This window comes from Martes martes (assembly GCF_963455335.1).
Source record: "Martes martes genome assembly, chromosome: 9".
NCBI lineage: Eukaryota > Metazoa > Chordata > Mammalia > Carnivora > Mustelidae > Martes > Martes martes.
This window is the reverse complement of record NC_137896.1, coordinates 85,897,870-85,918,798: the sequence shown is the minus strand read 5'-3', so window position 1 is coordinate 85,918,798 and position 20,929 is coordinate 85,897,870. Positions and strand designations below refer to the sequence as shown.

At 42.2% G+C, this 20,929-nt stretch overlaps 2 protein-coding genes across 2 annotated transcripts in view; one reads left to right on the top strand and one right to left on the bottom strand.

Annotated features, from left to right (window-relative positions):
• Positions 1 to 100: 100 nt before the first annotated feature.
• On the bottom strand, positions 101 to 12,296 carry LOC308349112 (uncharacterized protein; the record flags this gene model as incomplete). The annotated part of the gene is made up of 4 exons (XM_080813636.1): positions 101 to 671; positions 11,510 to 11,606; positions 12,104 to 12,247; positions 12,283 to 12,296. 4 exons carry the CDS (start codon positions 12,294 to 12,296, stop codon positions 624 to 626), a joined length of 303 nt encoding a protein of 100 aa, XP_080669762.1. The 3' UTR covers positions 101 to 623.
• NFU1 (NFU1 iron-sulfur cluster scaffold) overlaps positions 12,265 to 20,929 on the top strand; it is a 23,253-nt gene continuing 14,588 nt past the window's right edge. The window contains exons 1-3 of the mRNA XM_080813301.1: positions 12,265 to 12,356; positions 14,875 to 14,975; positions 19,716 to 19,851. Coding sequence (XP_080669427.1) covers positions 12,295 to 12,356; positions 14,875 to 14,975; positions 19,716 to 19,851 — 299 coding nt within the window. The 5' untranslated portion in view covers positions 12,265 to 12,294. The remainder of the gene's footprint in view (positions 12,357 to 14,874; positions 14,976 to 19,715; positions 19,852 to 20,929) is intronic.

Genomic DNA, 20,929 nt, shown 5'->3' with positions numbered 1-20,929 from the left:
CCTTTGACCTCAAGGACAGACTCTGTTTTTACTCTTCAGAGAAACCTTAAGTTATCAGAGGGAAATTGATGACAGTTTTCTCACAGAGGAACAAAAAATTAAATATAAACTGTCGAACTTTATTCAGTTTATAATGAATATTACTGGTAGAAATACTCAGTTCAAGTTAAATTCAAATCTGCTAAAACCATACATCATTAAAAATTGGTGGAAAGAATGAAATTTTGACAAAGTTTAAATCGAAATTTTTGACCAGGAAATTTGAATTTTATAGGTATAGTAGCCACAAGAGAACTTAGTAGCAGAAGATACTTTGGTAAAATTTGAAATGAACCAAAAATTGACTAAGTCTCCATTATAAAACATATAGAAGAAACTGGATCCCAATGAAAATAATTACAACAAAATGGAAATATATTGCAGAGGAAATTGATCAAAAATTAAATTGGCTTAATGGAGTTGCTGAATGGAGTTTCTCGACGAAAGTTCATCAATATTAGCCCAGTTAAAATATGTGATCAAAAACATTGAGTGAAACAGCCACAGTAGTTCAAAATGTCTTTCTTGTGCCCACCTGTGGGCGGTCGAAATGAAGTTGTCCAGATGGCCATTAGCAGCATGAATCAGGAGAGAAGTCTTGACTGCTGGTAGAGAGAAGTCATCAGTGAGTCCTGGACATAGATGAAATCAGAGGAAGAGAATGTAGACTAAGAGGAGCACTTACAAAATCTTTTGGGAATGACAACATTTAAAGGATAGGTAGGGGGTAAAAAGCCATGGAGGAAACTGAACCACAAAGGTAGACAGAAAAACAGAAGGGTGATACCAAAGCTAAGAGAGGAAAAATTTTCAAGTATGAGCAGCGGTCAGTAGTTTTCTTTTTCTTTTCTTTTCTTTTTAAATATTTTATCTATTTATTTGACAGAGAGAGACAGCAGGAGAGGGAACACAAGCAGGGGGACCGGGAGAGGGAGAAGCAGGCTTCCCGCTGAGCAGGGAGCCTGATGCAGGGCTCAATCCCAGGACCCTGGGATCACGACCTGAGCTGCAGGCAGATGCTTCACCACTGAGCCACCCAGGCACTCCTGGTCAATAGTTTTAAATGCCAAAGGAAATCAAAAGAGAGAGAAAAATGTTATTTGGATTTGTCAGTTGGCAGCCATTGGTGACCTCAGCAAGAGAAATTTCTGTAAAGTCGTGGGGCAGACTGCAGTGATTTGAGGAGTGAGCGGGGTGTAAAGAAGGCAGGCTATATTTTGAAGAACAAGGTGGTTCCAATTTATACAAGGACCTTAAATAATCCACAACTTAAGGGCATACCACAGATGCATGTTCCTTCCCAGAACACCAGCGAGGCCCCCGGTTTTTTCCCCCCACACTATGTTGGTTTTATTTCTTAAAAGATTTATCTTTCTTATTCTAACAGCCCTTTCCATACCTTATTACGTGAAACTTGCATTCCAATATTATTGTTTTGAATGTGTTGTTTTCCTCCAGTTCTCATACTAGTTACATCATTGAACAAATGTTTAGATGACATTTGTAGGCTAGGAAAAGAGAATTACATTATTCTATCAGTGAATTAAAAACAAAACAAAACAAAAAAACAACCAGTAGTCACTGTGATGGGCTGAGTAGTGCCTCTGACATTATCCATGATAAAATGCCCAGAACCTGTGAAGGACACCTTATCTAGCAAAAGGGATTTAGCACGTGTGATAAAATTAAGGATCTTGAAATGGGAAGACTATTCAGGATTTTCCAGGTGGGCCCAACATTATCACAGCTTCCAGTTAGAGAGATGCAGGAGGAGTCAGAGAAGGCAGCAGTGTGGTGACAGACAGGAAGGCTGGGGTGTCACTTTGAAGATGGAGGAAGCCAAAGAATACAGAGAGCCACTAGAAGGTGAAAAAGACAAGGAAACAGATTCCCCCCTCAGAGCCTCTAGAAGGAACCCATCCTGCTGACAACCTGACTTTAGTCCAGTGAAAATGAACTCCAGACTTCCTGCACCTGTACCAGACTGTATCAGACCTCTGGACTGCAATAGAGTAAGTTTGCTGTGTTAAGCCACCATGTTTGTGAGAATTCGTCATAGCAGCAATAGAAAACCAGTCACGAAAGTCACTCTCCAAATTTCTGACACGAGTTAACAACAGTGGTGTTCTTACTGACAAAGGGGAATGGGTGCCTTGTGTGGAGGAGTGAAGAAGATGGGTTCCAACTGCTGAGGCTTAGATCCCTTGTCTGTCACTTCCTAGATGTGTCACCTTGAATATATCACTGAGATTCTGCATGTTTCTTCACCTGTGAAACAGGGAGGACAGCAAATGCCCACATCGTAGACTATCAGGAGTTGGACTTGGGAGAGCCGCCCACTCTGGGTGCTCCGTCAGTGTCGGCGATGTCTGTTCGGCCCACTCCTGTGGCGATGGCATAGCTCTGAAGTGCTGTACCTGACCATTTTTCATATTTGCATGCATTTCATATTTTGCACAGGAGTTGACACTTTATTAATCTCTCATGTTACATTTTCAAATTCATATAAAATGTGACCATGCCATGAGCTTGAATGGAAATGAAAAGAGAACTAGGGAGCTTGCCAGTGGGGGACATGGATAGGAAAGGATGAATGAGGGAAGAACTTGAATACGGTCTTACCTTAGCAGCTAAGGAGAAACAACCCGTAGAGAGGGAGCAGACGAAGATGAAGGAATAAGAAAGAGAGAGAGAAGTAAATGGATAAGAAGCACGCCCAGCACCCAGATCTTGGTTTCTGAATGAAAGGAACCATGGCTCCGTGGAGAAATGGCTGAGGGCAGGAAATACACAAGGTGAACTAGGGGTATCTTGTACGGCTAGAAAGCAAAGAAGTGCTGAAGAACAACAAAGATACAAAAGCAACTACCACAAGGACACAGGCACCAGCCTGAAAGAACTGCCAGTAGTCAAAGCTGGAACAATGGGATCAACAAAATAAATAACATAATACTAGATTATAACAAAATATAAAGTAAATATCCACCACCCATACTGATATAAGTGATTGAAAAAATAAATAGGGAAGACAAGACCTATCTCTCACATAGAAGAATTTCAACTAATTTATGTAGACCCTCCTGCCTCCAAAGTAGAGCTTCATTCCACATACTTTGAATGTTGGCTGTGCTTCCAAAAAAATAGTGTCTGGAATGGGGAGATGGAAAGAGTAACTTTACATGGAAAAACCTAACAACCACCACCTCAGCCAGATGGTCAAGTTAACATCAACCGTGGTATGTCGATAATATGTACCCTTAATACGATGTGATGAGAAGGGTACTTCACCTCCGTGGTCCTCCTCTCCAAAACCCATTAATCCCAGACTAACCAAGAGAATAACATCATACAAATCCCAATTGAGGGACAGACTAGCACTCTTCAACACTGTCAAAGTCATCAAAAACAAGGAAAGTCTGAAAAACTGGTATAGGCCAGAAGATGCTAGGAGATATGACAAATAAGTGTAATATATCCAGATAGGATCCTGGTGCAGAAAAGAGCATTAGAGGGTGCCTGGGTGGCTCAGTTGGTTAAGCCACTGCCTTGGGCTCAGGTCATGATCCCGGAGTCCTGGGATCAAGTCCCATATCGGGCGGGCTTCCCCTGCTCTGCAGGGAGCCTGCTTCTCCCTCTCCTTCCGCTTGCCACTCCCCCTGCTTATGTTCTCTCTGTCCAAAAAAAAAAAAAAAAAAAAAAAAAATCTTAAAAAAAAGAAAGAAAAAGAGCATTAGAGAAAAAGTAGGGAAATCCAAATAAACTGTGGAGTTTGGTTGATGTTGGTTCCTTAGCTGTAGTAAATAGTCATGCTGGTTCCTTAGTTTTGGCAAAGGTCTAATGGTGATGTAAGATGCCATCAGTAGCAGGGGACACTGGTTAAGGGATACATAGAAACAGTCTGCACTGTCTTGCCAACTTTTCTGTAAACCCAATACTTTAGAGTACTTTAGAATAAAAAGTTTAGGGGCGCCTGGGTGGCTCAGTCGTTAAGCGTCTGCCTTCGGCTCAGGTCATGATCCCAGGGTCCTGGGATCGAGCCCCACATCCGGCTCACTGCTCCGCAGGGAGCCTGCTTCTCCGTCTCCCACTCCCTCTGCTGTGTTCCCTCTCTGGCTCTGGCTCTCTCTCTGTCAAATAAATAAAATAAAATCTTTAAAAAAAAAAAAAGAATAAAAAGTTTACTTAAAAAATAATAAGTTGGGCAAAGTCCCTAAGGAATGGCAGGGGGAGTAAGGAGTGGGGTGGATCCTGAACACAGGTGAAGTTACTGGCTTTGAGTAAGGAAAATGCCTCTTCTCCTGCTATAGGAGAAAAGCAGTAAGATTAATGCAGTGTCAAGGAGGAAAAACTTTTCCCCTACCCTCTCCAGTCCTTTTCATGGGGGCTTGCAAATTAAACTGCCAAAAAGACAGATTAGCAAAAAAGATTTTTATTCACATACTCACACAGGAATTCACAGAAAAATAGGACTCAAGGAGGCAGAATTTGGATTTATATACCATCTTAATAAGAGAAGGGGGTGGGGAGAAGGGCGCCCTAAGAAAACAAATGACTTTTAGGAAAAGATAAATGGCAATTTTGTCAAAATGTCTGTTTAGGTGATTGCTTATTCCTGAGCCAAATTCTCCTCTCCAGTGATAGGAGTCTATCTTTTGTGGTTGCTAAATTCCTGGAGACGGGACCGATTTATAACTAATGGATTCTTTGGGAAGCTCTGCTTTCAGGTAGTAAGGGCAGTTCAAAAAAAAGAAAGAGAAAACAAAGCGAAACTCTTCAGCAATATATTGTGGATGCCTTCAGCAGGAAGAGGTGAATGTGTGAGTCCAGGCAGGGTTCTGACCAGTTAGAAAGCCCACTGCTGCCCCTACCACCACCAAGTCCTCTTTTTTTCTGCAAAGTAAAATCTACTACGAATGAAGATGCAAGGCGTTAAGTTTGGAGTAGCTAATAAAGGGAATTGTTAAAATATTTGCAACCAGTATTTTAAATAGACTGTGTTCAGTAAGATAGGTAAGAGTTCAGGAAAGGGCTTAAATGTGATCCTTAATGAAATTCCTGCAGATTCCACAGCTTTCTAGTTCCTTTCCCAAGTACTCTCAAGTATTAAAAAAAAAAAATCTAACCAAGTCTTCACAGCTTCCATCTCACATCAGCCTCAGAGCTTCCCTCCTTTCCCAAGGTTGTGCTCCAGGACCAGCTTCCTTCCACACCTGCCTTGTGCAGTTTGGGGCAGGATAGGGGCATTGGGATCAGGGTGCATATAGCGGTCCCTTTCCTTGGCTGGGGTTCCCTGTGGAACCCGCCCCTCTCCACTTCTGCAGCTGGTGGTATACCCCACTCGGCAAGCTGGAGCCCCTTGCCCTCCTGGGGACCCTGGTGAGCAGGAGCCCTCCAGCAAAGTTCAGCCTGGCTTGCTTCTGCAGCATCTTCTTGTTGCATGGGAAAGTCTTGCATCCTTGTCCCTCCAAATGCCAGGAGTGCAAGCTGGTCCCCTATTCCTTCCCTGTTTGCTTTGCCATTGTGGGGTGCTTTGGTTAGCCTCCTATCTTTACGCTTCATCCCCAAACTCCTGGGGATACTCCAAGGACTCCCTCCCAACTCTGGGAGGCAGACCCAGAGTTCCTAAAGCTCAGGAAGCCTGCACCCAGTGAATGTGACAGCACAATCCTCTTGTAGCAGGACCCTGGGGCCTTCGCACAGGATTTTCAGTTGGCCCATCTTATATAGCCAGGAGGGGCTGAGGAGGTGGTCACCATTTTCCTGCATCTTTTAGAAAGCTTACAGGGTAGTCTCAAATCACTTTAAAATGTTGGAGCCCTTATCACCCAATGTCTTTGACTTTGAAGCTTTATCTAAAACACGAAAACCGCAAGAGAAGTTGCAGACCATACGCTGTGACCCAGGACTCTGATGCGGTACAACCTCAGGGCTCATGATCCACACCACAGCCTGGGTTATGGCAGGGGTTAGGGTCCTGGGGAGCACAACCTGCATGGCCAGAGGCAATGTGTATGGCTCCGTATACACAACAACAGACCCAAATGAGCGCAAATCTAAGGACTCTTCCCTGGCTTTGGAGGCCAAAGCAGACCTATGCAGTGTGATGAAGGAAGCCAAGGTTTTGGTGGTTGTTGGCATAAGCCTTTGAGCATAAAATAGCAGAGGAGTTCCAAGGCTTCCAGGGTAATTTGGGGAAATAATAAAGTAGGACCTTTTGTTTTTATTTTTAGAAGATTTATTTTTTTATTTAAAAGAGCGAGTGAGAGAGGGAGCACAGAGGGGAGGGGCAGAGAGAAAAAGAGCCAGAGTCTTAAGCAGACTCCACATTCAGCATGGAGCCCTACACAGGGCTTCATCTCATGATCCTGAGATCACAATCTGAGCCAAAACCAAGAGTTGGATGCCTAACCGACTGGGCCACCCAGGCACCCAGGGACTTTTGTGTTTAAAATGTTTATTCTAGGGGCGCTAAGTGGGCTAAGTGGGCTAAGGCCTCTGCCTTCAGCTCAGTTCATGGTCCTGGGGTCCTGGGATCAAGCCCCGCATCAGGCTCGCTGCTCGGCAGGGAGCCTGCTTCCCTTCCTCTCTCTCTGCCTACTTGTGATCTCTGTCTGTCAAATAAATAAATAAATGGCTCTTTTAAAAAAATGTTTATTCTAGAATTTTTAAGAGAAAGGAACAGATTTTTTTTTCTCTTAAGCAACAAACCAGAGTGTGGAGAGAACTGTATGTAATTAGGTAACTAGAAGGCATGATCTCTATTATTACCTGTTTAACATTTCTTGAGACCATAACCAATCTCTTGGGAAAAACAGGGTCACAATACAATGTTTCCTTGTCCCCACCTTCTCTGTAGAGACTCCAGTGACCTACATCTCTTCCCAGCTATTCCTGGCATCACATGTGCTTGGAACAAGATTCTGTGCTGCTATCATTTACATATTTACTTCAACTGCTCTGCCGCTTGCTGCCAGATCAGCCCCAGAAGGCCAAGGCACCCATGGTGTCACATCCTCCCGCTTCTCCTGTCCAGAGAGCAGCTGCTGCAGTTTGCTAATAAGGCAGCAGGACCCAGGGCTCACACAGTCTGGGATATTTTAACAAAACAGCCCTCTTATTTTGTGGGTCACCCTTCCTGAACCTCAAGCAGAATCTATGGGTATTGGGCCAAAGACAGTCTGAGCAGAAGGGCTCACTGATTTTGAATCAAGTTCGTGGAATACTGACTTTTCCCCCCAAGAGAAATTCTTTCCCAGGACCAGTTCTCTCCTGGCAGACTTTTCAGTACTTCAGACGAACATTTCCCTGCTGGAACTGCCACACTGGCCCCCAGAAATGCTCAAACCAGTCTCAGTTCTAAGAACAGACTAGGCTGCTGACCTCAGGTGTTGCTGCTTGTAGCTGTGTTATGAATGGGTCTCCAAGTTTTACAGAAGACAAAAGCACCGTTACAGCCACCCATGTGATAAGTTCCGGGCAAGACATTTGAAATGCATTTTTCTCTTATCCACTCAATCCTTTTTGATAGCTCTAGTTATCTACATTTTATAGATGAGAAAACTTGGGGCTCATTCATTCAACAAGTATTTACTGAGTACCTACTGTGTGCCAGGCACCGTTCTAGGCATTCGAGCTACCTCAGCTACCAATGGAGGCCCCCTTGTGCCATATGCTTTCTAGAGGGGGTAAATGGCTATAAATTATTAGCATAATAACCATGAAATAAAATATGGTAGAAGGTGCCCGGTTCTATGGGACTTCAGAGAGGTCTCAATTCAGCAAGTGTATTTTGAGCCTCTCCTAAATCCCAGGCACTGGGAATGAAATCAAAAAGATAAACTTGCGTGCCTGTCTGCAGTTTACATGCAGCAAGGCTACCGAGTGAGCAGCCGAACCAGGAGTTGGAGCTAGTGGGCTGGTTCTGAACTGCGCTGCCAGACACTGCTGGAACATCCTAACACTTCTTTTTCTTTAAACACACAACACAAGACTTTCCTCTTATGCGAAGCCTTCCTCCGGCTCTCCTCTTACCTGTAAGTCCTCATTCACTTCTCCCACCTGCCACCAGTGGGCCCTTGTGGAGCATGTTGTCCCCTGGGGTTGCCTGCGTTGATTTCCAATGTCTCTCCTCTAGGAGCTCCTTGAGACTATGAATTGTTTTGTTCGTGTTTATATCCTCAAACCAGGGATTTTGATCATTCTTGAGTAACGGGAAACCTGGTTAACCTGTGGCATCAGCAAAACCGTGGCTGATTTTTTTCTCATGCCCTAAGCAGTCTGGAAGAGGGTGGCTGCTGGTGGCTGTTGGCTCATTGCCTCAGGGATGTCATGGATGAAGCATGGCAGCCTTGATTCCAGCATTCCTGCCCTGACACAAGCAGGAAGAAGGACCCGCGCAGAGGGCAGGAAAGCAAAACCTTCTCAGACAGTTCTGACCATCTTCCACATTTGTCTTATTGGATGGAACTGTGCCACATGACAAGCTGTAGTTGCACGAGAGGCTAGGAGAATTCTTCTTCTTCTTCTTAGACTGAACACACTGCCACCTAAGCAAGGTCACTGTTGACTAGTTAAGAAGGACAAAATGAACACTGGAAGGTAACCAGCATCATCTGCCTCAATGCCTAAGACAAAGCGAGTGCCTGGCACCATGCTATCCAGAAAGCACTCAACAGTTATTGAAAGAAAACAAATGAACAAGGCAAAAAGAGACAAACAAAAAAACAGACTCCTGATTATAGAGAACAAAGTAGTGGTTGCCAGAGGGGAGGTAGATGAGGAGATGGATAAAACAGGTGAAGGGGATTAAGAGTACACTCATCTTGGGGAGGGCTGAGTAATGTGCAGAATTGCTGAATCCTGACATCGTACTACTGAAACCAATGTAACACTGTATGTTAATTACACATGAATGTTGAAAATTAACTAATTTAAAAAGTTATCTTAAATCATTTTTTAAATGATTTTTATTTTAATTCCAGTTAGTTAACATACAGTGTTATATTAGTTTTGGGTGTACAATACAGTGATTCAACAATTCCATACCTCACCCAGGGCTCATCATGACAAGTGCATTCCTGAATCCCCATCACCTATTTCACCTATCCCCCACCCACCTCCCCTCTGGTAACCATCAGTTCTCTATAATTAAGCATCTACTTTCTGATTTCTCTTATTTTTGATCTGTGCTTGTTATGTTTCTTAAATTCCACATATGAGTGAAATCATATGGTATTTGTCTTTCTCTGACTTATTTCACTAACCATTATACTCTCTAGCTCCATCTGTGTCTTGCAAATGGAAAGATTTCATGCTTAAAAAATAGTTATTGGGGCGTCTGGGTGGCTCAGTGGGTTAAAGTCTCTGCCTTCGGCTCAGGTCATGATCTCAGGGTCCTGGGATCGAGCCCTGCATCAGACTCTCTGCTTCCTCCTCTCTCTCTGCCTGCCTCTCTGCCTAGTTGTGATTTCTCTCTGTCAAATAAATAAAATATAAAAAAAATAGTTATTGAATAAATGGTAAATGAGTAAATAAATGATTTTTTGGTCCATGTCACATGGTCTGGTGATCTTCTTAGCAAAGAATTAAAACAGAGCCAACATCTTATTGAAATAGTACTGGGGAAAATATCAGTTGTCTATCAGTTATCATGGTGAATGAATGTGTGTGGGTGTGTGTGTGTACATGCGTGGTGCAGAGGCAGAGAGAGAAAGAGGAAGGAGCGGGGCATAGATAGAGACCCAGATATCTCAAGTAGTAGTTTTACTCTTTCCTAAAAAAAGTCACCCTCCTTCTAGTATATTTGGGGAAAAAAGTGAAGGCTGTTTCACACCAGTTTCATGTGCCAATGGCCTTAGTCCTCTCCATTAGATGCTACACCCTGCCTTAGCATAGCACCAGCTAAGGGGTGAGTGAGGCCAGGCCCTCTCCTTCTGCTGCCCACACGGTCATTACACAGAGTGAACAAGTGTCCTGGATTTGACAGAAGGGTTGTGGTGACCACATTCACTCAACTACTTCTTGTTGAGCACCTACTATGTGCCAGGTATTACAGTAGGTGCTGCTGGGGTACGAGAGTAAAGAGACAGACATGCCCTTCGCAAGTCTTAGGATACAGTGGGGAAAGGGTCATTAGAAAAATTAGGGGCGCCTGGGTGGCTCAGTGGGTTAAAGCCTCTGCCTTCGGCTCAGGTCATGATCCCAGGGTCCTGGGATCCAGCCCCGCATCGGGCTCTCTGCTCAGCAGTGAGCCTGCTTCCTCCTCTCTCTCTGCCTGCCTCTCTGTGATCTCCATCTGTCAAATAAGTAAATAAAATCTTAAAAAAAAAAAAAAGAAAAAGAAAAATTAACACCCAAATCCGTAATTTTAACTTGAGACAATGTAAAATGAAGGAAAAGGAGAGGGTATATTGAGAGAGAATAACGAAGGAGACTATTTGGATGGGGATGAAAAGAGGTGTTAGAAAAGGCCCTCTAGGGGCCCCTGGGTGGCTCAGTGGGTTAAGCCTCTGCCTTCGGCTCAGGTCGTGATCCCAGGGTCCTGGGATCGAGCCCCACATCCGGCTCTCTGCTCCATGGGGAGCCTGCTTCCTCTCCTCTCTCTGCCTACTTGTGATCTCTGTCAAATAAATAAATAAAATCTTTAAAAAAAAAAAAAAAAGAAAAGGCCCTCTAAGGTAGGATATTTAAGGAGAATATTCCTACCTTATATTCAGACCTGGGGGAATTAATATGAGCAATTCAAGGAAAAATGAGGGGAAGAGGAAAAAAAAAGAGGCTGGCAGGGGGGAGAAGGTATTCCCCATAAGGGGAACAATTTATGCAAAAGCCCTGAGGTCGGAAATATTTTGGGACGTTATTATTCTCAAAAATAATTTGAGAAGTGTGGTTTCAGGAATGAGAGGTGAAAAACTAAAGATTAGAAGTGTTAAGAGATTAAAACTCTGCAGCACCTGGGTGGCTCAGTTGGTTGAGCAACTGCCTTCCACGGGGGTCATGATCTTGTAGTCCCAGGGATCCAGTCCCACATCAGGCTCCATGCTCAGAGGGGAGTCTGCTTCTCCCTCTGACCCTCCCCCCCTCATCCTCTCTCCCTCTCTCAAATAACCAAATGTTAAAAAATAAATAAATAAAAGATTAAAACTCTTTTTATGTCTCCAGAATGTAAACTGTACTCAGGAGCCATGGCCTGCTCAGTGTCCAAGCCCACACCCACCCCCGTTAGACACTTCTCTGGGCCACAAAACCCACCAGGGTTATATTGGGTGTGTCTTCAATCTGTCCAACAACAGGTGTGTTGTTTCTAGTTTAGAAACCAGTACTGTGCTTAGAACCACTTCTAGAGCAGTGGTTCTCACATTTTTCCTGCAGGTCGTATTAAAACGGATTATTAGGGTCTGTTCTTCTTCTCGCGCTCTCTCTCTGAAATAAATAAAATCTTAAAAACAAACAAAGGATGACTAGACCCCACCTTCAGAGACAGATTCAGTAGGTTTACGGCGGGACCTGCTAATTTGCGTTTCCAGTGTGTCTCCATCTGTTGCTGCCCCCCAGTCCGAACCGCTGTCCTAGAGAAAGAGGAATATTCAAGAAAAGTTCTGGAAGAACTGTTTGTACTTCGCTCTGGAAACTACTCAAACACTCATGCTTAGACAGCAAAGGGCAGCACCGCAGGTGAGTCCTCCTTGGGGGTCAGTCCAAGAGGACAGGGTCTACAAGCACAGCCTAACAGAAGGGTAAGACAGATCCACCTCAGCCCCACGGGAGAAGGGCAGGCATCTTGCTGGCTAAAGGAGAGCCAAGGAGATGCTCCAGGGAGTCTCTGGAAGCAGCCACTGGGCTGGACCTGGAGAGCGAGCTAGGATCCTCCATGTGGCCCTATGGCTGGTTTAGGGGTGGGGAACAGCATTCCACCTGCCGGCCTCCATCCCTGTAAGCAAAGCACCACCCATCAAGAAGGAAAGGTGATGCAACGCTCCGCGTGCGCGCCGAGTCCCGCGTATCTTACCGAGGGTGCCTGCGCAAACGTCTCCGGGACTTCCCCCCCGCCCTGGTATAGGCTTACTGTGCAGGTGGGCAAAGGTGGCCGGCGCCGGGCGCCTGCTCCTGCCGCTCATCACTAGCAGCGCCGCCTGCGGCCGGCAGGGTACACTCTCCGCGGAGCCCGTCCCGCTCCCGGTCGGCCTGCGCCTGCGCGGGGCTTCCGCCGCTCGGCGAAGCGGGAGCGCTCCCCCACGGCTGCGCACTCGGAGAAACATGGCAGCGGCGGCCCGGCTACGCTGGGGAGCGGTGGCTGCTGCTGCGGGGCTGCGTAGGCGGTAGGTGACGAGCTAGGAGCTCCGCACCGGGGTACCGCTGGGCTTAGCAGAGCGGTCAGCCCCCTCACACGCCCCGTTGGGGCGGGGAGAAGTGCCCCTTACCGAGCCTTCGCCCCCGTTCCTGCCGTTGGGGGTTTCGGCCTGCGGAGGGCGGCTATCCTTGAGCCGGCTCCGCGCTCCGAGTTCGGGCGGGATCTGCAAGCGCCTCGTCGGAGGCTCTGAAACCCGGCGCCGGAGTCCCTACGGGCGGGAGGCCCGCAAAGCCAGGCTGCAGACACCCCACGGGGGGGCTGTTTTTAAAATTTTTAAAACCCCTCCAGCGCTTCTATCACGTGTATTCCCTCTGCTTTTTAAACACAAATCAGAATGTCTGTAGAGTGGGAGTGGATACCTCATCTCATTGCCTCATTTTCTCAGTAGGCCCAGAAAGGGGACGCGACGTGTATGAGGTTACACAACGTTTAAGTGATGGAACTCTGATGAGAATCCAGACACCTAGATTTCTTCCCCATCCCCTAAACCCACTCTGTTCTCTTGTTTCCCCCCCCACTGTGCAAGCTGCCTTTGAGTCTGGCCTCCCGGTGACATCTGCCAGTGTTGGTTAGGTGATAAGGAATGATGACTTAAGTAGGTGCTGTACCTTGATTTTGCTTCTGGAACAAAAGGACAAAAGGGCCTAAAAGGGTTTCACCTAGTGAATATTAAGGAGTTTTAGTGCTAATGATGGCCTTTAAGTGTAAATGCATTAAGTTTGCTGGAAGATTTTTTTGTTAGTCACCTCCTGGCCCCCTCTGTTAGGTTTGGACGCACGTCTTACTGGAATAATGCAACTCACCTTCACTATTTTGTCACTTTAAAGCCCTCTCTGTACCATATTCATCCATTCTGGTGCTTCTTCCTTGGGCTGAAGGGAAGAGAATACTGGTCTCCAGTGTATTTCCATATTCCAGTGTAGTCAAGATTTAGGCAGTGAGCTGTAGATAAAAATGTTTTCACCCTAAACCTTAAACTTCATTCAGTAATTAATTAGTAGGCACCTATCACATAAGAATACTAGTAGCTAACATTTATGAACTCTTGGTCCAAGTGCTTGGCACTGTTTTAAGCACTTTGCATGGATTATCTGGGTTCCTCTTTGGCCCAGTCTTAGAGGTAGCTGTGAATATTCATTGTAAAATTGAGGAACTGAGGCCATCCTTCTAGCTGCTGAGGGTCACAGAAATGCAGATGCTCCTTTTCCTTAGTGTTTTTGGAGATAAAAGTAATCAGAGAAAGTTTTTAAGTGATCATATGTATTTAAAATTCTATAGTGACTTATGTGAAATGAAAATTGTAATGATAGCAATGTATTTTAAACAGGGTTTTGGGGTGCTTGAGTGGCTCAGTTGGTTAAGCATCTGGCTCTTGATCTTTGCTCAGGTCTTGATCTCAGGGTCCTGACTTCCAAGCCCCACATTAAGCTTTATGTTGGGTGTGGAGCCTACTTAAAAAAAAAAAAAAAAAAAAAAGCAACCTGGATTTTAAAGTAGCTTGCATCAGATTTCTAAAATTTTTTTTCCTTTCCCAATAATATTTGTTTTCCCCTTCTCCCTTCATTTTTAATTTGTTAAAGCCATGAAAAAATATCCAATCAGTACTTCTCTATTACAGTGAAATTACCAAAGTTACAAACACTCTTAAGAGGTTTCCAGGCAAAAAGCATATATAGATTGTTGGCTGCTTTTTTTTTTTTTTTTTTTAGCAATTTGGAGGGGAATAGTACACTTTCTCTTAGAGTTTCTGAAGTATTGAAATACCTTTCAAAACAGGAAGTATTGGGGTGCCTGGGTGGCTCAGTCAGTTAAGCGGCTGCCTTCGGCTCAGGTCAGGTCCTGAAATGGAGTCCCTCATTGGGCTCCCTGTTTGGCGGAGAGCCTGCTTCTCCCTCTCTATCTGCCTACTTGTGTTCTCTCTCTCTCTGTCAAAAAAAATTTAAAAATAAAAAAAAAATTTAAAAAAAAAAAAACCAAAACAGATAGTATTGGTTCTCTGTTTCCTTGGAAACATGGTGCTGGAGACAGAAAAGGGAGGGAGACTGCACAGTATTTACTTTTGTTCCCTTCGAATTTTGAACTGTGTGACTCTGCTGCCTAGTTTTTTTAGATTTACAAAGAAAAAAAAAAACAGTTGGTAGTTCTTTGCATCCTTCCTGCAAAGAACTAGCAAAGAGTCTGGGAATCCAGGCTGTAAATCACAAACGTAGTTGCATTTCTGTTTCTTTTTTTTTTTTTTTTTTTTTTTTGCATTTCTGTTTCTTAACACTGGATATTGCACTATCCTGTGTACACTTGGTTATCAAGGCTATAAATTTCCACTTGAGCCATTGTTTTTAAATTGTTTGCAGATATTGCTTGCCTAAGGAAGTGGAAATAATGTGGATGGAGAGTGACATTAAGCTTTGTTGTTATATATATGAAGTAGAAATTGAGCCTAAAAGATTCTCTCTTGAAATGTCTTTTTTATTTGTTTTTAAATATAGATTCTGTCCTATGATGAATCCATACACCATTAAGAAACAGCTTCTGCATCAGTTTGTACAAAAACCACTTTTCCCACTGCCTGCAACCTTATGTAACACAGGTAAAATTTTACCTTTTAGAACAAATTATGTTTCAGAAGCTAATGAAACTGTGCTTAAATACTATTTGGTGGATCATAAAAGATAAGAATTTGTAAATTTTCCATTCAAGTGCATAAAAATAACAGCACTTTTTGTGTCATAACATAACATTTATTATAACTATTTTATACATATTGGCATTAGATTTCAAGAATCTGGAGCACAGGGGTACTTGAGTGGCTCAGTCATTTGAACATGTGACTCTTGGTTTCAGTTCAGGTTGTGATCTCCAGAGTCCTGGGATCAAGCCCCACGAGCCCCACCCCACGTCATTGGGCACCTCACTCAGTGGGGAGTCTTTTTGAAATTCTGTCTCTCCCTCTGCTCCTCCCCAACTTGTACACACTTGCTCATGTGCTCTCTCTCTCTCTCAAATAATAGTCTTAAAAAAAAGAAAAGAATCCTGAGCATAGTGTCCAATAGGCCTATGAAATCTCAGTATCTTGAATAACATGTTCTGGAACATTGCTCAAGATTGATTTCTCAAATGAAAATATTATAAAAAGAAGTTACAAATGGGTTTGTTTAAAAAAACCCTATGTATTTTAAGCTGCTGCCCTCTTTGTTTTGTTAAGAATACACCTAAAATGGGCACCTGGGTGGCTCAGTTGGTTAAGCATCTGCCTTCAACTTGGGTCATGATCCCAGGGTCCTGGGGTTGGGCCCTGCGTTGGGCTCTCTGTTGAAGCAGGGAGTCTGTTTCTCCCTCTCCTTTTCCTCTCTCTCTGCCCCTGCCTTCCCGTGCTCGTGCTCACTCTTTTTCTTTCTCTCTGGAATAAATAAGAAAGATCTTAAAAAAAAAAAAAAAGAAGGTAATTGTTTAAAAAAAAAAGGAAAAAAGAATACACCTAAAATCAGTAAATTTCTAGTTTTTGTCCGAGCCTTAGAAAATAGTACTTTCGATGTAGTTTTTCTTTTGGGGGGCCCAAGTTAATTAGTTATGGCTATTGTTGACAATTTTGTTGATGTTACATGGTTTTATTTTTCATTAATATTGGAAGTAGGTATGAAGATAGGATTTGGACATTATTGAAATATGACCAGTGTCATGTGATCAGGGAACCCTGGGAGTTGTCTTTGTGTGTCTGTGTGTAAATGTCTGCCTATATGTACTTATGGAGCTGTAAGAGTTTGGATTCAGCCCTTGGGCCCTCTCCCATTTCCATCACCGGCTTAAACACTTTGTGGCCATATTCTGGCAGGTGGCTGACTCTGGCTAACTGCATGAATTGGATCAGGGTAAAGACCTTACCTCTCCTGTGTACCAGGGCAAAAAGAGGAAATCCTTGCCTGGCTCCTTGAATCACAGACTAAAAATTTAGGCATAAATATTGAGTTAGCAAGTTAAGCTAATTTAATTGGACTTCTACATTTTGTGAGATGGGATTATGTGGTCATCAGGTTTTTCGATTTGGAAACCCACTGATCTTAGTCTTTGATATTGACTTTAAGTACCATTAATGTATATTTTTGGGGAAGCTTCTGCCTCTCTATTAACCTGTTATGTATTAGTACCAAGCATAATGGGAAAAATTATTTTAGATCATTCTATTTTGTTATAACCCTGCTGACACTTTCAGGGTCATCTTTCTGGATGATGGACTTGGGAGTCATTTCTGAAATACCTAATTAAGCCCAGCTTAGAGTGTAATTGAAATGATTTTGTTAATACCTAGTCAAATTACTGTTTTGAAATAGCTTTGTTCATTGTCAAAAGAGAAAGTTTATGTCATGGTGTCATATATTTTCTACTTCAGACAATATATATAGATTATGCTCTCAAATTTTTCTTATATTTGTAGTTAAAAAAATTTTTTTTAGTAATCTCTACACCCAGCGTGGGGCTCAAACTCATGACCCTGGGATCAAAAGATGCATGCTCTTCACACTGAGCCAGCCAGACACCCCACATTTACAGTTTTTACCTTCAAGTATTTCTAAAACCTTTTCTTTCTGCATGTATAGTTTTACACAAATGCACTGAGTAGAAAAATACCAGATTTAGTTCTTCAAATACTGTGGGAGAGTGCTTAATGTGTGTGGAGATTTTGATTACCAATAAATTATTAAGAAAGGCTTCAAGAAATGATTGGTCAGGTCCAAGGTTAAAAGAACCTTGTTGTCTTTATATTTATAGAAGTTGGTGGCAGGCCTTTCTTTAATGTTCCATCTGAAAACTTGTTCCCAGGTAACACAGATTTTCAGAGAAATTTATTCATTGGAGGTATAACTATTTCTTTTTTTTTTTTTTTTTTAACATTTTATTTGTTTGAGAGAGAGCACAGGCAGGGTGGGAGGGGCAGAGGGAGAGGGAGAAGCAGTCTTGCCCCTGAGCGGAGAGCTTGAGGCAGGACTCCATCCTAAGACCCTAGGATCATGACCTAAGCCAAAAGCAGACACTTAACTGACTGAGCCATCCAGGCGCCCTGCAGGTATAAATATTTTAAATCAAGTATTTGGATTTTGAGGTTATCTTTTTAAATTTTTGTCTTTTATAGGATTTGCCTGTTCACCAAGTCACCAATTGATAATATTTATAGGACAGTGACTTAAACTGTATGGGAGTTTAGTTTCAGTTTCTCCTTCACCAAGGAAATGACTCAACATCAGTTAGATGGCTGCTTGGCAAGGTGTAAAAACCGCTCCCAGCTGTGAAATTAGAATCTTTTATAATGGGTAAAAAGAAAAAACTTCCGTGATCAAATCCTGTATTTTGCCAAGTTTAATCTCTTTCTAATTTAAAATAAAACTGTTGCTTGTTGATATTTTACTATTTTTCCTCAGACATACAATATGAGGATTATGACAGGAGAAGAAGACTGATTTTATTTTATTTTATTTTATTTTTTAAAAGATTTTATTTATTTATTTGACACAGAAAGAGATCACAAGTAGGCAGAGAGGCAGGTGGAGGGTGAGGGGGTGGGGTACGGGGGAACCAGGCTCCCTGCTGAGCAGAGAGCCTGATGTGGGGCTTGATCCCAGGACCCTGAGATCATGACTTGAGCCAAAGGCAGAGGCCTAACCCACTGAGCCACCCAGGTGCCCCAGGGAGACTGATTTTATTTTTATTTTTTTTAAAGATTTTATTTATTTATTTGACAGAGAGATCACAAGTAGGCAGAGAGGCAGGTAGAGAGGGAGAGGGAAGCAAGCTCCCGGCTGAGCAGAGAGCCTGATGCGGGCTGGATCCCAAGACCCTGAGATCATGACCTAGGCCAAAGGCAGAGGCTTAACCCATTGAACCACCCAGGTGCCCCAGGAAGACTGATTTTAAATGTATTTTCCTATCATCCTGGGCATTAGTGAGTATGGAGTGGCAGTATGTATGCATAGTGGTTAGGCAAGTCCATGTGGGAAATTGGCAGGACTTTAATCCTGTCTTTATTTCTTAACTACTGAGTGACTTTGAGCTTTAGTTTCCTCATTTGTAAAACAGGATAAAAACAGTGTTTCCCTGGGATACTGTAAAGTTTAAATAATGTAATTCACAGGGAGTACTCAGCCTCATGCCCAATCGCTCAATAAATTAATCTATCTGGGTATACTGCTCTAAGATGAGAGTTACTTTGTTTTGGTTAGAAAGTTTATTTTTGTAATAAACCATCAAGACATGGTTAATAGTTTCAGGACCATTAAAATTCCACTACTATCTTTTGTCCTACTAACTGTTTTCATAATAGCAAGGTAGGAAATTAAGATTCTGTTCTTTATTCCTTTAATGAATCTGTTCTTGAACTATTCATGGCCTTGGAAGAAACAAAGAAGAACCTGTAAAGATAATTTAAAAATATTCGAGAAAGTAAAATAAATAAATAAATAAATAAATAAATATTCAAGAAAGTAATTCACATATGTTCCCACTTACATGATAATTTATAACGTCACTAAGTCTATACCATTGGACAAGTTACCTAACTCTAAGCTTCTTTTTCTTCATTAGTGAAATAGGAGTAATGGGGTTTCTTCATGGGGTTGTTAAAGGCTTAAATATATTTAAAGCACTCAGCCCCCATCTCTGGCATATAGTAGGTATTCACACACTAAATATTAATATTATAAATTTATCTCTTTAGGGGCACCTGCGTGGCTCAGTCATTAGGCATCTACCTTTGGCTCAGCTTGTGATCCTGGGGTCCTGGGATTGAGCCCTGCATCAGGCTCCCTGCTCTGTGGGAAGCCTGCTTCTCCCTTTCCCACTCCCCCTGCTTGTGTTCCCTCTCTTGCTGTGTCTCTCTCTCTCTGTCAAATAGATAAATAAAATCTTTAAAAAAAATAAATTTATCTATCTCTCTTTAAAAGAATGGTAGCACTTTGGAAAGAAGAGAAAGTAACATTTTGCTCTTTTTGATATCACAGTGATGATTTTTGATCATGACAGCCATTAGCACTAGGTCACCAAATAAAATACATTGAGGGCTCTTGAATGATGATATGCCTTCCTAGTTAAAATAAGGCTATTGCTAGAGTCTGTTGAATAACAAAAATAATCAGTATTAATATAAAATTCAATGCCGTTATCCTAAATATATCATTAAACTTCTTTGTTGTCTTTAAAAATTATTTCATTGGCTTGGGCAACAAGCCTTATTTTCTTTTTTCTTACATCTTTTGATTCTTTGAAAATGAGCACTTCATAGTTCATAAACTTAACCACTGTTTTTTCTGGAATAACATGCTTTTTCTTTTTTCTCTTTTAGTGAGACACATGTTTATTCAAACACAAGATACCCCAAATCCCAACAGTTTAAAGTTTATCCCAGGAAAACCAGTTCTTGAGAAAAGGACCATGGATTTTCCCACACCAGCTGCAGCATTTCGCTCCCCTCTGGCTAGGTATAATAATATTTCTCATTTGCTTTTACCAAGAAACATAAATAACTGACTTTGGGGGGAAGGCGGCTTCATTTAGTGATTGTATTTTTATGTGTACTGCATTGTTTTTAGTGTAGAGAATGCTTTATTTTCTTTTCAGGTAAGAGATAAGAGAAAAATAACAGTAAATATTAGGAAACCCTTCTGAAAAGCAATTGAAGATCTATAGCAGGACTAAATAAGAATTTATATTTTTACTTTAAAAAATTCATGAAAATAATATAAATTTCCATTGTAAATCTTTAAAACTCTTTATAAAAAACAGTGACAACTTGTTCATTTTTTTCTTAAGGAGAGCTGAATTTTTCTAGATGTTTCAAAATGGAGTGGTTTCTAAAATATTGCACTCAGAACCATAAATAATAATAGCTATTAGATTTGGCATGATTTTTTAAAAACAAGTCAGAGACAGTTTTTAAATTTCACTAAAGACATGTTAGATGTATGTCAGATGATATAGGACAAACAACAAAATTACTGGAATGAGCTTCTTTTTAATGATGGCTAGAGAAATTATTTATATTAAGAAGTATTAGAGTCAGTCTACATCAATTTAAGTTTTTGGTAACCTAAGCCTGAGACTGATTTCCAGGGGTATTTAGACAGTAAAGCTTAGATAATTACTTCTATACACACATGTGTTTTATATGTCACACTTAGAAGAGCCAGAATTGCACTTCTATCAGGAATTTTTTTTTAATTTAAATTTTTTTTTTAGTAGGCTCCACGTCCAACATGGAGCCCAGTGTAGGGATTGAACTCAGGACCCTGAGATTGAGACCTGAGCTGAGATCAAGAGTTGGCCGCTTAACTGACCAAAGCACCCAGGTGCCCCTTTTTAAATTTCTCATGAATAAAAATGCACATTTCCTTTGACCTACACATGCTACTTCTCACAATAATGCCTTAGAGCATTTGTTTTTCATACTTTTTTTTTTTATAGGCCACAGTAAGAAACCTTTTATATTACAACCTAGTACATATACACACATAGGTAGGTAGATAGATACATGCACATGCATTCAATGGGACAGTTTTC